This window comes from Megalops cyprinoides, chromosome 8 (genome assembly GCF_013368585.1).
Source record: "Megalops cyprinoides isolate fMegCyp1 chromosome 8, fMegCyp1.pri, whole genome shotgun sequence".
Taxonomy (NCBI): Eukaryota; Metazoa; Chordata; class Actinopteri; order Elopiformes; family Megalopidae; genus Megalops; species Megalops cyprinoides.
In genome coordinates this window covers 15,359,180-15,374,782 of record NC_050590.1, presented here as the reverse complement: position 1 = coordinate 15,374,782, position 15,603 = coordinate 15,359,180, and the positions used below count along the sequence as shown (strand labels likewise).

The 15,603-nt window shown below is 38.4% G+C and overlaps 2 protein-coding genes across 2 annotated transcripts; one reads left to right on the top strand and one right to left on the bottom strand.

Moving 5' to 3' along the window:
• Window positions 1–223: 223 nt before the first annotated feature.
• Window positions 224–4,554, top strand: foxf1 (forkhead box F1). Its single transcript, XM_036535143.1, has 2 exons — window positions 224–1,522; window positions 3,197–4,554. The coding sequence occupies exons 1-2, from the start codon at window positions 541–543 to the stop codon at window positions 3,358–3,360; spliced, it is 1,146 nt and encodes a 381-aa protein (XP_036391036.1). The 5' UTR covers window positions 224–540; the 3' UTR covers window positions 3,361–4,554.
• Window positions 4,555–9,633: 5,079 nt separating this feature from the next.
• mthfsd (methenyltetrahydrofolate synthetase domain containing) lies at window positions 9,634–15,473 on the bottom strand. Its single transcript, XM_036535750.1, has 8 exons — window positions 15,303–15,473; window positions 15,006–15,109; window positions 14,434–14,547; window positions 13,964–14,077; window positions 13,256–13,346; window positions 13,027–13,136; window positions 12,182–12,307; window positions 9,634–10,179 (listed from the first exon to the last, which is right to left on the bottom strand). Exons 1-8 carry the CDS (start codon window positions 15,328–15,330, stop codon window positions 9,667–9,669), a joined length of 1,200 nt encoding a protein of 399 aa, XP_036391643.1. The 5' UTR covers window positions 15,331–15,473; the 3' UTR covers window positions 9,634–9,666.
• Window positions 15,474–15,603: the final 130 nt, after the last annotated feature.

Below are 15,603 nucleotides of genomic sequence, written 5' to 3'. Positions count from 1 at the left end.
CTATTCGGTTAGTTCATAGTCTTATTTTTAAGATATACATTTGGAAAATGTGCAATGGATTTCAATTGAAAATATGCGATTTTTCCACACTGAAAATTAAGGCGGGCAGCTTACTTTGCCCCAGCCCACCCGGGCGGACGCTGCTGTGTGGGAGGAGACTGGGCGGGCTTCTCCCTGCTCGTGACGTTTCTGACGGTCAAGAGCTTGCATACGCTGATGACAACAGACGCTGATGACAACAGATAAGTAAAAGGCGATCTCGTTAGGAAGGAAGAGAACAGTCCGACTACGTTGAAAGCGGCTCCCATTGCGTATTTGGACTCAAACACAGGAATTAAAGTTGCATTGTAGGAAAGCGCATTTACGCACGCAGTAAGAAACCCGGGTTGTTTTTTGGTTGTTTGGTTTAAGTGTAGTCCTTCTACTAGTAGTTACAGCTTGATACTTAGTAAAACGCAGTGTCTTTCAGTAGTTTTAACTGTGTGTCTAGCCAGCCTTCACTTTGGGAATTTAGGAATTTTGACATTGCGCAAAGAACTAATGACGGCAGAGATCCAACAACCCTCGGCACAGACGCCAGCACAAAGCAGCCCGATGTCTGCTCCACCGGAAAAGCCAAACGGGCAGACTTCAGTGATGGAGACTGCCTCCTCAACTACTAAAACCAAAAAGACCAATGCCGGAATCCGCCGGCCGGAGAAACCGCCTTACTCTTACATAGCTTTGATAGTCATGGCCATTCAAAGCTCTCCAACAAAGCGCTTGACGCTTAGTGAAATTTACCAGTTTCTCCAAAGTCGTTTTCCGTTTTTCAGAGGTTCTTACCAAGGATGGAAAAATTCTGTGCGTCATAACTTGTCTCTTAACGAATGTTTCATCAAGTTGCCAAAGGGTCTTGGTAGACCGGGAAAGGGTCATTACTGGACTATCGATCCTGCCAGTGAGTTTATGTTTGAGGAGGGATCTTTCCGTCGAAGGCCGAGGGGGTTCAGGCGTAAATGTCAGGCGCTGAAGCCGATGTACAGCATGATGAACGGACTTGGATTCAACCATCTACCCGAGTCCTACAACTTCCAGGGGACCGGGGGAGCCCTGTCTTGTCCTCCAAACAGTTTATCCTTGGACAGTGGTATTGGGATGATGAACGGACACTTGGCAAGCAATATGGAAGGGATGGGTTTGGCGGGACACTCTGTATCGCATTTGTCGTCCAACAGTGGACATTCCTACATGGGGAGTTGCACAGGGTCCACGGGGGGCGAGTACCCACATCACGACAATTCTGCGTCGCCACTGCTTACGAGTGGAGGAGTTATGGAGCCTCATCCAGTCTACTCCAGCACAACATCCGCTTGGGCTCCTACGGCCTCGGCTTCTCTGAATAACGGCGCTTCTTACATCAAGCAGCAGCCGCTGTCACCTTGCAACCCTGGAGCGAATCCGCTACAGCCAAGTTTACCAACACACTCCCTAGACCAGTCATATCTTCATCAGAATGGCCACAGTACTGCCGACCTGCAAGGTACACTATTCATACTTCTAAAAAGCATGTGCATGAAAGTAGTTTTAACTGAAACGCTCAATAGAAAATGTGTTAAACATTTACCAGTGCGTTCCAAAACAAGTCCACTACTTAAAAATGTGAGATGGAGATATCAACCACATAAAAGTTCGAATGTAATCTGTCATAACTCAAATAATTGCAATTTTACCGCGGTGTTTAATTTTGTACGTTGTACGTTGTACGTTGTACATGAAGTAGACAAGCATCTATTTATAAGAGCCAAAGCAGCGATGTGACTGCATAATATTATTTTACATACTACAGGAACTACAGAATATAAATGTTAGAAATGTAGATTGAATAAACTCTAGACTATGTGTGATGCCTGTGGAATATTTTAAATTAAAGGAAAAAACAAAACTAAGAGATTTAATTATTTTATGGCAAGAATTACAAAATACCTCAAATACCTTTGTTTTCTGCCCTATTTTAACTGGACATGGGCTTGAGTAGATAACCAATGTAGAGCATTCCCTCTGTTTTCCTAATAAATTCCTGAGGTGGTTACAGAAAGCACGCGGAAGACATCTCTGCAGGGAGAAGTGTTTAGAATGATGCCAATCCAGCGGCAAGAACAACAATCGCAAGTGGAGCCAGTCAATGCGCCCTGCAGCACTATGTCCTAAGGGATTAGCGTGCAAGCAGACCAAGCAGCCTACTGTCAATTAAAACAATCCACCCCGGCCTTGGCCAGACATGACTATTCCCTGTAATTCTTTACCATAATCAGCGGCTAATGAAAGCTTAAGTTAAATGTGTCATTTCAGGTCATATTTCACCGTCAGACGGCGAGTTTTTCGTCCTACATTTTAAGATCAATCTGAGACTAGGCCAACATGCTGTAAATCGCAAGTGGTCATAATGCCGTATATAAAACTGTAAATGTTTAACTTCAACAGCAGTAATCTAATGATTTCTAGATTTTCCTCTAGAGAAACTAGTCCAGCATATTTGTCATGGAATTGTTCAACGCGTGTATTATACAACAATAAAATTTACTTAATAATTTTGTAACTTTTTTACAGCTCTAGATTTTTTCCCATCTGCAATGAACTGCAATATATTCAGAAGGAAAATACGGCTTGTGATCTGCCATTGCCTTAATATTGAATATAAATTATAACGAGAAGCATTTCAAATTATTCATTTAGAATATATGGGTGTCGCTTGTTACGAGAAATAACAGTTTGTAAATCTGGTTCAGATGAATATGTCATGTTCTTACAATTTAGTTCCAAGCACAGAATGAATGGACTAAAATGAATATCCGAAATTTGCAAACGACGATGTAGGGACTGTATATGTCTGAAATAAATCTGTTGGTATAACTTGCTATTTTAGTTAAATGAGCAGAATTTAAGATCTCACTTTAAATATTTTAATGTTTTGCTGTTTTATGGATCACGGTGAGTTTGCAATTATAAAGACAAAGGTCAAATTTTACCGCTGTTAAGTATGCCTATTTATACAACATTAACTTTGTGCAGTTACGACGCGGATGACATTTAGGGCCTGTATGTGGTCTTGCAGTGACTATCATGTCATGTTTTGTATTTGCATACATGATTTTGCGAGTTTTGTTCATGTCTGAGTGTTCTTTTACTAATAGGTATGTGTTTCTTTTCATGTCAGGTATTCCTCGCTATCATTCCCAGTCCCCCAGCATGTGTGACAGGAAGGAGTTCGTCTTCTCTTTCAACGCAATGACATCATCCGCAATGCATTCGCCAGGTAGCGGGTCCTACTATCATCACCAACAAGTTGCTTATCAGGACATCAAGCCCTGCGTAATGTGACAGTCCAGTAAGCATCATTTGCAATGAATAATGACACTCCGTCTCTGATGAAAGCCACTAAAATCCTATATAGTTGGAGGGGTGCAAGCGAGCATTCTGTCCCCGGGAAGTAACAGAGACTGACGTGTTATTCAAGAGCACCTGTGTAATGCAAAAATGCAAGCGTCACAAACATGGCATTACAAAATAAATGATACAGTTCTGAACTATGAAAGAGGAACGGATTGGTACAGAACCTAAGCACTGTACAGACATCACTAAACTCAAAAACTTTCAAAACCGGCTCAATCGATCCCTACACTTCCCTAACTGTCTAGGAAGTGGGAAAATAACACGACTGTGGAAGGACATTTCACTTGAAGAAACTGCTTCGAGCGAAAAAGGTAATTGCAATGGATCGTTTGAACACGCAAGAGTGCAACTTTGGGCCTGATTCGATTTAAGCAAGTGTTTCTTTTTTTCGATTGCTATCAACACAACATTTCTTTAATTTAAGCGACAATTGGACTTAAAATGTTATGAACATTTTGCTTAATGTACTATTCAGCTGTAATGACAAACAGAAGCAGGTTCGATTGAATCAGGCCCTCTGTCCCCCAAAGAGCACAGCTAGGTACTAACTCTGCTGGCGGAAGACTACAACTTGACAACCTTTGTTTCTTAGAAAATGTTACTTTATTATAATTATGAATTCTTTAGAGACGAGAGGAGCTGAGTAGAGTTTTTCTTTCTTACATGGGGTATTTGGCTTGACTGATATATCAAAGCAATTATTTTATAGCCTATATGTTTTTGTTTGTTTGTTTTGTTTTCAATATAGGACAAGCTTGGTCCACTGGGACTTAGAGATAACAAAGGCCCAAATGCAGGGAGCTATTCAATTATTCCTGTATGCGTTTGCCCTTTCCTTAATAACACATTTACGCAAGATTCGTTTTTTACTTATGTAACATGAGTTTCATAAGAAAAAAAACTCTAAAATACATCGTGCAGGTAAAAAAGGTAAAGGAGCAGGATTCACTATTCACAGTTAAAGACGAAGATAATAGCGGTTAAATTGAATATGGTCCTAAATCATTTTGCCTTTGTTTTTGTTTCCTTCAGTTGAAAGTGGACATATTATTATCAATTCCGGACAAATTATGGCACTTTTTAAAAAATGTAAACCGCAGACCCCTTTATTTATTCTGCATATAGGCAACTTTAATTGTAAAATATAACCTCAGTATTAAAATGTACCTTATTGGCAATATTTGCCATGAAACCTTTTCTATTTGATGTAAACGAAAAAATGAAGATAATATGTAACTTCTGTCAGTTACATTGTTCATGTTTCTTTGTGTGTATATCCGTATTGACACTCGTGTTCCTTTTCCTGCACTGTATAAATTGTACATGATGTAATGTCTTTTTGTGTATGTTTCTGCTCAAATTTCTTTAGATTAGCTTGTATATAGATAACACACTATTTGTATAAAACTATGAGTACCAGCATGTAGTTTGAGTGGAACTGTTAGAAATCATTATAAACATTTGTTCCTATTTTTTGTTTTGTTTTTCCAAATACACTTGTTGTCCCTTTATTTGTCGCAAATTTATACCGCAGTTACATTTACAATGCTGGGTTTGCCAAATGCAGGATTAAGAGTAGTCACCACTGGGTTAAAAAGTAAGACCACCCATTTTCCCAAAAACCTCAGTCAAACTCATACCAATGCGGCAGGGCTCCAAATCACCGCCATCTTACTCAAAATATAACCCTATATTATTACTATAATTTGTACAAGTGGGGTGTTTGTATTTATATATTTTCACGTTGTTACAATAAACTGCCAGTAAAATAGGAAATAACTAGCAAATCGAGTCTTAGTTGTCTTTCTACCTCACTAACTCCTAAATTAGGCCCCCGGTATCAATTATTATACATTTTATAGAACGCAATGTAAAATACTTTAACGCACCAAATTATCGAAGATTCTCAATTACCTGTAAATTCCATGTCAACTGATCTTGATCTTTGTGAACTCTTTTTGCACATCTTTGTATTAGCCTATTCAGAGGCCTTTCTGTTCATTTCAATAACTTGTCATAATGGCAGTAGCAGCCATTACCAGGCATACTGCATCAGGCCTATACTAAACCGATTAACTCAAAGCGAATGGTAGCCAGGTTTTATAGTAATGGAATAACATTGCATGTTGAGAAAAGTTTTCATCATTTTTGTGCAAGATAAGAAATCGTGTACAGTAGAAATCCCGGGCATGTCTGACGACGGGAGGGAGTGCGAAGTTCGTATCAGATTCTTTTATACAAAGAGGGAGGAAAGTACGACCACCACGGTTGCTCTTTTCGTCCTCTCCCACCAACATGCCTTCAGCAGAAACTGCTTCTTTTCAAATATGTCATTTTGGACATAATGTTTACTTTTAAAGATATATAGATAAGTGAGAGGTTTTTTATATATTTTTTTTATTCACTTTGGAATAGCCAGCGCTTAAGCTTTCAAGTGCCTTACTGTAGCTGCAATGCCCATGATCGCTGAATTTCACATATTAGGAAAGTAAACCCACTTTTTGATAATTAAGCCTGTTTGGCATTAAAATATTATTACAATAACAACTCAGTAAGTAATTTAACATATGTAGGACACTCATAAATTATAGACCTATTATGAATTTCTGAGCAATTTCTGAGTTAATATAGCCTCCGATGAGAGTTATTTAAATTTTTATTATTTAACGTGTAACCTATGAGTGTAACCTATGAGTGCTTTGAAACAGGTTCTATGCATATGACCGGTTTGGTTTCATTACTTTTTATAATTTCAAAAGTTACATACAGAAGGAAGGGTTAAATTATCTTAAACTGGATTGTTTTGTTGTGAAGTTCATTATTACATCTCATTTACATCTTAATCGGTAGTGCATTCTCATGTGGCCTTTTTCTGAACTTGAAAATAGACAGTGAGGAAATATAAATTGCATTAATCGGTTTCACTTCATTAAATACTCAAAAACATTGTAGTTGTTTACTTCATGTTTACGAAGGCGTAAAACTGAAATTATGGCTCCTTCTGTGTTAGCGGCACCTAACGGTAATATACTGGCACGGCTTTAAAATCAATGGGTAACACCAAAAAGGTTTACAACCTACTTGGCAACAACAACCCCTGGATGCACAGGCTCGGCGCCTACAGAGAGGAACACTTGCAATCCACGGGGGACCACAAAACGTCATATCCTAAAAAAGTAATAAATATTATGTAGACATCGGGATATAAGGAGACGACTGGGGGGTGCACTAAGGTCCGAGTGGGTACAATGCACCCTTAAGCACCCTCATAGCACTGGCCCTGTGGATTCAGTCAACATTTTTCATTCACTCGGTGACCGCTGAAGTCAGACGGCGCTTGTGGAGAAAAATAACGTTTGGATTTAATTGTGAATCCAAGTGAAGGACAAAAGTTGACTGAATACTGGGGTAAGTGGCTGTAAACATGCGAGTGTAGATTAATTTACAGTAGGTTCATTTATAGCCCAACACTCCAACAATAAAACAAAGTAGCATTAGTTTTTAAGTAATACAAGTTTTTTTCTTTAAAAATAAGAAGGCTGTTTAAATATTCAACTTGAATTTTGTATCGTCTACATTACATGACATTACAGGCATTTAGCAGACGCTCTTAACGATTTACATCGGTCTATACATTATGTTCCTAATGCTATGGGTATTATGAGACCAATGTCACAACCAAATATGACGTCGATAATACAGTGTCTGTACAAAATGTCTGCCTTTGGAAATACAAGTTTCTTCGTTTCTACATCATGTGGAGTCACTGGTCCATATTTGACGGACGGCAATTTTGTGGTCGCAAAAATATGACCTTTACGACTCCAAATGTATGTCAGGCTTCGTGACAACTACGTGTACGGTTGTGAAGCAGTAAATACACTCACAAATGTATTTATAAAATGTTTTAACGACGTATTTTACATATGAGGGAATACTTGCGCACAGGTTGAGAATGGAGGATAATTCTGCAATAACGCATTCAAAATGACATGCTGTTGCTGGCCGTGTACACTCCTCAGGAACAGGTCGCTACACAAATACCATACACTTTGTTTAATACTTGACAGAGTAGTGATCACCGAACGTCTACTGTTTAGAGTGGTTGTTTGAGAGGCTGAGTTTGAATAGGCTACGTTATATTTTTCTGAATTGGAGTTAGAAATTTAAAGCATACTCACATAAGCGAGGTTAGCTGTGAATAATGACGTCAACCGAAAAAATCTTAATTATAGGGTACCTTTAAGCCAAATAACCTGTGTGAACTTATTTGCATTTGCAATGTGTGAATTACAAATTATATAAATTATAATTTTGATTTATTACAACTGAGATATTTGGAGTATGACTGTGCGAAGTTACTTGGTGTTTGATAGGAATGAATATTTAATTGGTATGGTAATATTCCCAGCCTGTATTATTTTACCTGCTGATGTGACAAGTATATACTAACAAGTGATATTCATTCAAGTTTGCAGGTGACAATTGGTTGGACAACCTGTCCTATTTACACTTACCAAATAGCAATATGCAAGTTGGGCCATTATTATTGTGTTACATTTCAGTGTCTACTTTCTAAAAGCATAATTCCGTAGGAATTAAATAATACAATATTTACTTGCTACTTTGCACACGAAACACCATATCTCTATTGATAATGTATACATCAACAGACAAACCTACCTAAAGATCAGCATAGACCATTAAGATCCATGGTGTTTACGATGTTGATCCACATTATTTTTAACGACTTCTGCTTACCTCATGATACACTGCTCTTGCCTCAAAAACATACCTATATCACATATCACTACTGAGCAATCAGAAGTAGTGACCACTTGCTGAACTTGGTGAAATTCCTTTGCGTACACACAGAGGAGGCTGTCCAAGTTTTCTGTAATGTGGGGACCACACATTGGCCAGCTCCTGACATTAGACAGAGCATCTTGGCTGTGGCTCGGACGAAATTCCTGCTCGCAGCCCACAGCTGTTAGACAAGGTAGATGACAACTCCATAAAAAGCCAGGCTTGTTTAGTGAAGTCGGCATGCAATGCTCTCATCTGTCAGCCTCTGTCTAAACTGCAGCAACCTACTGGCCATGCTGTGTGCAGGTACGCAGTCCATCAGCTGGAGGGAGACTATGCCAATGGCCAGTGCTGACGAACATAGTCCTTATTAACCTTTAATAGTTTCACTGCCAGTGGAAAGCATTCTGAGGTGAACCTGGTTGATGCATCACCACCTGAACAATTCGTGCTGGGCACGCTTTGTCCTCTTATAGACGACCTCTGTGTGAGGTGGTGAGCAATGGGACCCTTCTATGCTGAGACATCCATTTCCACTAGTAACAATAATCAGTTACCACAGTGACAAGGAAATAAAACTCCCTAAATCCATTGATACTCCAGATACTATCTACATAAGAAACTGACTCCGGTGACATACATATTTCAGTTTTGAGCAAGTAGGTCATCTCATCTTGAACACCTGAATATCACACTGAAATCTGACAAACTGAATCTGTCAACCGTAATCATACAATTCTTTACATTACTAAAGCTACACTTGAGTAAATGAGAGGAAAAAGAACATTCAAATATTGTAATAAACCTTTAATCTGACCTTCTGACAGGGTAGGACCAGTTATAAAACAGTTCAAGAAAAAAGCATATTTGTACCATAAAATATCTGACCCTGATGTTTTTCACTTCTGTTGCTTGCTAAGATTAACACTGGCGCTACGTCAAGAAGCACTCCAAAATAAACTCGGAGGACCATGCCTTAGAATAAATCAAAATTAGAATAACACATCAACTTGAAAAATCATTACTTCGTTCTTCTCTTAAATTAAGTTTGATTTACTACTTCTCTAAAACCAAAATACTGTGGTAAAGACACAGTAACCAGGTCTTCAGCATCCTACGGCTTCCATCAGCTCTGAGTAAGTCCTAAGGTTTTGGTTTAGTATACAGAATCCAGTGGTAAATTGAGACTGTTTTGTATATTCCATATTTTACTTTCACTGCAAACAACAAAACAATAAAATACATTGCCAATACAGATAGCAGCTGATCCTGTATGTCAGCCTTGCATTAAAGGGACTACAATACTGTTAGCAGTAAGATGGCAAAATGTTTCTAAAGGTGTTAACACTTGTTTTCAGAACAGGCTCTTCTTTTTCCCTGTGTTTCAAAAGTGTCAAGTGTCTGAAGCCTATGGGTGGTAAAGTGTGTTTATGTAACACTACGAGCCTCAGCCCCAGTTTGGGCTCTTGTCATCTGGGCTTGCCTGTGCTTATGGCTAGGTTTTCTGCTGCTCCTTTGACTCTTAGCGAGCTCAGCCTGTATGCTCTTCCCGTTTATGGACAGTCCCTCCAGGGCGAGCAGGGCAGCTTCTGCGGCCTGCCTGTCGCAATAGTCTAAGAAGGCTCTGTGCTGTGCACCCTGCCAGTTTAGCCTCAGCGGCGTGGCGCCGCACTCCCTCAGGGCACTCTTCAGCTCGCTTACACGCAGCCCAGCAGGTATTCTGCCCAGGTACACTGTGGTGACAGCTGTCTGTCTGGGGGCACCATCCTCAATGTCCTCCCGCTTGAGCGTGGGCTCCTGTTCTCTGGCTGGACTCCGCTTTGTCTCCTCTACTGCCGCTCCGACCAGAGCCCCCTTCAGCGTCACGTCCCTCCCGGCCTGCTGTTCCATGTAACGCAGCTTCTTCAGAATTGGTATCTTCTCCAGCATGGCTGCATCCAGCTGGAGGTGTGAAACATGGTACAGTGTGCATTACTAGAGGAGCGGGGTGGTTCACTCACATCAAGGCAGTGTAGAGAGCAAAGTAAGGCCTGCTTAGCTGGTGATGCAGCTGGACTGGCGTTTATTGTTGAGGTAAAATGTAACTTGAATTGCACAATGCAAATGCAATTCCTGATGTCACTGACATAAGACATTTGAAATGACATCCATAAACGTAATGGATTATTTATATTCCTTTGGAAATAATGTTAACATAAAAAGTTCAGTTCTGCTGATATTTCTAAAAACAGCTGATAACAAATAAATCTAACTTTTTTGAGAATGGGAAAATAGTACACTGTTGCATACTGGATGATTTATGATCTTACTATCTGCAGAGCTACTCTGCTTCTAAAAGGTAAAACGTGAATCTGCCACAACAGAAACTTTGATTTCATGATGTCACTATTTTACCTGGCCTCTGAATATTCAAAAATAAAGGCTCTTGAAAATCATTCAGCCACTCCCCATCTTCAGATATCGTTCTTACTAAGAATATATTGGTGCCACTTTCACCTTCTTACAAGGTACAACAAACATATCCTCAAATACAAATAAGATATGTCTTCCAAACATGTTTATATTTTAGTCATACAATGAGAGCACCAGTAACAAGCTCTGCCTCATACATTAGACAGTGACTCTGCTTGTAAGAGAATCTGCTTGTAAGAATAACAATCAGTCCCGGATGATTTGATTCTCAAAAGTGAAGTTCCAGATTAAGCGGTGAAATGGACATTTGTGTATTCAAAAACACTTTTCTCTTAATTAATTGAGAAGTGTCCTTAGCTAAGTTTTCCAAAAATGGAACCAGATCAATTTAAATGGTTTAGTATTTTTATACCAATCATTTATTAAATAAAATAATAATGAAATGACCATTAAATTATTTGAATGTCATCATGCAACTGCTGCCCCTGTCACACAATCATGACATTTTTCAATGTGCCTCACTAAATTAAAACATAAATTGCTCATGTCTCAATAAAAATCGGCCTTTGTTGTTCTTACTCGCTTTATTCATGTAACACCTCTTTAGCTCTTCACAGAATCCTCGAAAGTCTGTGCTGTGGAATGCTCTACTTCGCAGCTAAATTTCTTTAATTGGCTCAAGACCCTCATAAGACTCAAAAAAAAGCAGTGCTTCCTGTCTTTCTTAATACTAATAATAAGTTTTTTTTTGTATAGCATTCTTATTCCTGCCATGTCCACTGGCATCCAGGCAATTCACTCAACTGTATGTTAAATATTTCAACTGTCTCAAAAAATATCTCAAAATATTTCCCTTATTCCCTACACTATATTAATATCCTATGGGATTTTTCATTAATTATGCACCATTGCACTCCAATGAATACTGTATAATATGTTTTAAGTGAGCCCAGGCTGATTTTTATTAGAAAAAGGGTCAGTATGATTTTGTTCTAGTATTTTTGATCACTATATGTTCTATATTCTTAGAAAAGTGGATAAGCAAAATACATTCAAAATTCACAAATCACTGCAAAATAATTTCATCAGATTTATCACCCATTCAGATATACTCAGAAAATATTGTTTAGTAAACAACATCTGTATTGTGCATTATATTGCATCCAACTACACGTGTAGCATCAGACCCGTGTACCAGTGTATCAGCAATGTTTTAAATGACACGCAGCAGACAGCCTAATTCTATCGCATAACAGAGAATTGTTAATTGTTAAGGCATATTAATTGAGAATTGTTAAGGCATATTAAGAGAATTATGAAGGCAGCCACTGACTTTGTGAAGCTTCGCACAGCCATATCAGGTAAACTGTCAAATGAAAACAAGGCCTTTGAAGGAGGTGCTCAACCTTAATTAAAATGGACCACTAGTGTACAGTTAAAACGGGAATATCCTGAAGATTCAAAGATAAGTGCTCTCCCATGTAAAATGACCTACTTTTCCTTCATGGAATTAGTAATTGCTTTTTTTTACCTTTGCCCATATGATGCCCTGGGGCTTGGGGTGTTTACAGTCTGTCTTGATGACTCTGGTTGGGGTGAGGATATAATCCACTGTGAGGTCATGACTTTCTGTTAGATTTTCAGGAATATCCATGACCTACATAAAAAATTAAACATTTAGTACCATCAACATTTTAAAAGTTGCCATATAATAGAAACCATGTTTTGTGATACACACAGCATTTAATGTAACCACTATGCTAATATCCATATAAATATCATATTATTTTATATATATGGATTGCCATAGAGGTAATTTAAATTTGTATTTAAATTATTTATAATAATTTAATTTATTTATAAAAATTATATATAATATTTAGCATGATTTTTCAGACTGAATATTACTTGTAAAAAAAAAAAAAATCAATTCAGTATTTTCTAGTCAAATACATTTTTACAGATAATACATTTTAAAGATGTAGCCAAATACGAACTGTTGTTATACTTGTGCAGTTATATTACAAAAAAATGCATGTACTCAACTGTAATCTGCTTACAGCGTGTAAAAATGTGTCAACTAGTGGGCAATGGGACAAAAATAATGTTTAATATTACTACAATATTGTTTAGAATGTTTACATTTGTTGTTGTATGTTTTTAATCACCCATTCTTTCAAGTATTCAAACACTTATATTATTCTAAGTGCCCATTACACCTGTTGCTAGACTGGCCCACTTTGTTTGGGAACAAATCCATATTCAATAGGAACTTGTTTCTTCAGTCAGCTCTTTGTTAATAGTTGTTTGCGAAAAATGACTTGGATAATCTACAGTGGTAAACAAGCTTTAGGATCAAACATTTTCAGTACAAACCTGACAGTCATGGACAACAGTAACAACCACTGCATCTCTCACTGCTCCAGTTGAGACCATCATTGCATATTCCATATCTGAAAAGCCTTCTCCTTTGCCAATACGATATCCTAGACAATTAAACGGAAAATAAATAAAGCACAAAAGTACAATCATGAAAACCTCTTTAGGTTAAGCATAGGTAACATACCAATTAATGACACAGTGTGTGAGTTTTGTTTGTTTGTACCTTTTTCAGACACTGCCACTGATCCAACCACAAGCAAGTCCACTTTGACTTTGTCATTAAGACCGATAGGCACACTGTACTCCTTCACCCCCTGAATTCAAAGTCAAAAGGACCAAAAAAGGTCACACAACATATACACACTTTGAAGCTTTGAGGCAGACAATTCCACAAACAAAACTCGTAGACCTTAGGCATTTTGTAAACTAATCTAAACAAGACCTATCCTTTCCAAGTTTCTCAAATTGCAACCTGAGAACTCTGCCAGTGGGTCCAATGGTGCCCCATTAATGCTTTGACCATTCTATGTTAATGTGTCCATATTTCCAATCCTACCGCATTGCATTACGGAGATGTGAGTCTTACTCAAATTGCCTGTCATCCCCCTTATGCGAATGACTATTACTTTAAAGAGTTCAAAGGGCTTCTTCCTATAGATGACCCCATGACCTCTCTAGTAGGTCCCCCCAACATTCTCACAAGCAGTCTGAAGGAGATGGGGGACTTTCTCATTACTGTAACTATCTGAACTAATTAGCTACAAAAGAAACAAGAAATAAATGTATGGCATATGGAGAGATGGCCTATCAATAATGCGCACTTGGCAGAGAATAACTCGTACTAAACTGTGATATGGACACCTCTGGGCAAAGAATACAAATAACCTGGCTTTGATACAGAGATACACGGTGTTTTGAGGAGTGCAGTCACCTGGGAGGTGGCACACACATGCAGGTCATCCCTGCTCGCTCCCTGGGGAGGAACAATCTTATTCAGCAGACCAGTGCGCAGACGGGGAGTTGGAACCAGCAATGTTTTTCCAGCCTGAAATCAATACACCAAATTAATGTTACGCACAGCAAACTCACACAGCTACAAAAATATTTTGGCAAATCCCCAAAGGCAAATTATCATGACCTCATATTAATTCTAATGTGTTTGTTTTTCGGAAAGGGGGCACATTATTTTGAAAGGGACATTGTGCCTCTGATACGGTGAACACATGGGCTTGGATTGTAAGAATTCCTAGGTTCTCATTCATGTATTCACTTGACTGAAATTATTTCAGTGTGAAAAAGTAATAATGGGAAGGGTGGGGAGAATTCCACATGATGGTACTATAATTTAGAAACAGCACTAATTCTGCAGTAATGTTATCTTTCAGCTTGACAAATATTTACCTGTAGGACAGCTAGGCGAGCTCCTTCCAATGGCTTATCTGGGTCCACCTTGATCTCATTTGTTCTGTGGAACGCTTCAAGGTTTGAGACATGCATGCAGGCACTTTGAGCCCCCTACAGCAAACAGGGGCCAGAATTGAGAGATAGAATTTGTGTGAAGAATTAGGGAAAGCCACTTGCTGCTGGGTCTATTTATGTCTTTAACTTTGAAAAGCTGACAACTACTAAGTAGCTTTGGGAGGTACCCAATAAACAGAAAAACAGAACGATTAGCAAAACTATCAAAAAAAAAAAAAAAAATCTAATCCAACTATTCCAAATAGTTAAATAGAGCTATTACAAATGAAATATTTATAGATTATATAGTGGCAAAACACCAGGCAGTATCAGTACAATGTTACAATAAAACTTAATAGCACTTCTACAGATATAGCAAATTAGCCATTTGACTGGCACACACACAGTTTCCCAAACTCTAATACATAATAAGCAACGACAGATGTGAATGCTTAAGCATGTATAAAATATATTAAAAATAGTGTAATCAAGAACTTGCATACTAATTTAAATACCTTAAAATTTGGAATTCTGTTGTGAACAGGTCGTGGAAAGTTTGCCAAGTTCTTAGCTTCAATATAGTCCCATACTTTCTGCCGGATGTCCCATTTGGAAGCCCCTGATAGTATACAAACAGAACGTCAACTGCCAGGCAAAAATCTATGGTCAAGCTACAGTCGACTAGCTACATAGGCTACCAATAATATTCTACATCACGGTGCAAAGCCCGTTATTATTTCGTGCTAGCCGAATATATGCACTCATATAACTACAACGGCAAACGACACGCAACTGGCTCCGCTTTTAGCTACCTTGATTTAAGGATATAACAGGTTCCATTTGTCATTAACTTTGCTGTTTTCTCAAATGTGATACTTGGGAAGTTTTATGGAGTTTATGAAACCCAACTACTCTGCCAAATACAGCAGACGGTTAAAACAAGACAACACACACTCAACGTATGCGATCAGTCACTTCGTAGCTACACGGCCACTTCAGAAAGCGGAGCATTATTTTGGTTCAACACGCAGTATGGTGGCCGTTAAAGACCAAACAGTCTTTTTTTTTTTTTTTTTTCAAAAGACGATTGCATACTCCATACTGCGCTGTTCT

What these genes read in the sequence shown, in the direction of transcription:
- mthfsd (XM_036535750.1), bottom strand. Translation starts at nt 15,330, where the DNA reads ATGGAACCTGTTATATCCTTAAATCAAG. An exon ending in ATGTGTGTGCCACCTCCCAG is followed by an intron (nt 13,347 to 13,963) that starts GTGACTGCACTC and finishes CTTTGAATTCAG; the next exon opens with GGGGTGAAGGAGTACAGTGT. An exon ending in AGTGGCAGTGTCTGAAAAAG is followed by an intron (nt 13,137 to 13,255) that starts GTACAAACAAAC and finishes TTAATTGTCTAG; the next exon opens with GATATCGTATTGGCAAAGGA.
- foxf1 (XM_036535143.1), top strand. Translation starts at nt 541, where the DNA reads ATGACGGCAGAGATCCAACAACCCTCGGCACAGACGCCAGCACAAAGC. An exon ending in CAGTACTGCCGACCTGCAAG is followed by an intron (nt 1,523 to 3,196) that starts GTACACTATTCA and finishes TTTTCATGTCAG; the next exon opens with GTATTCCTCGCTATCATTCC.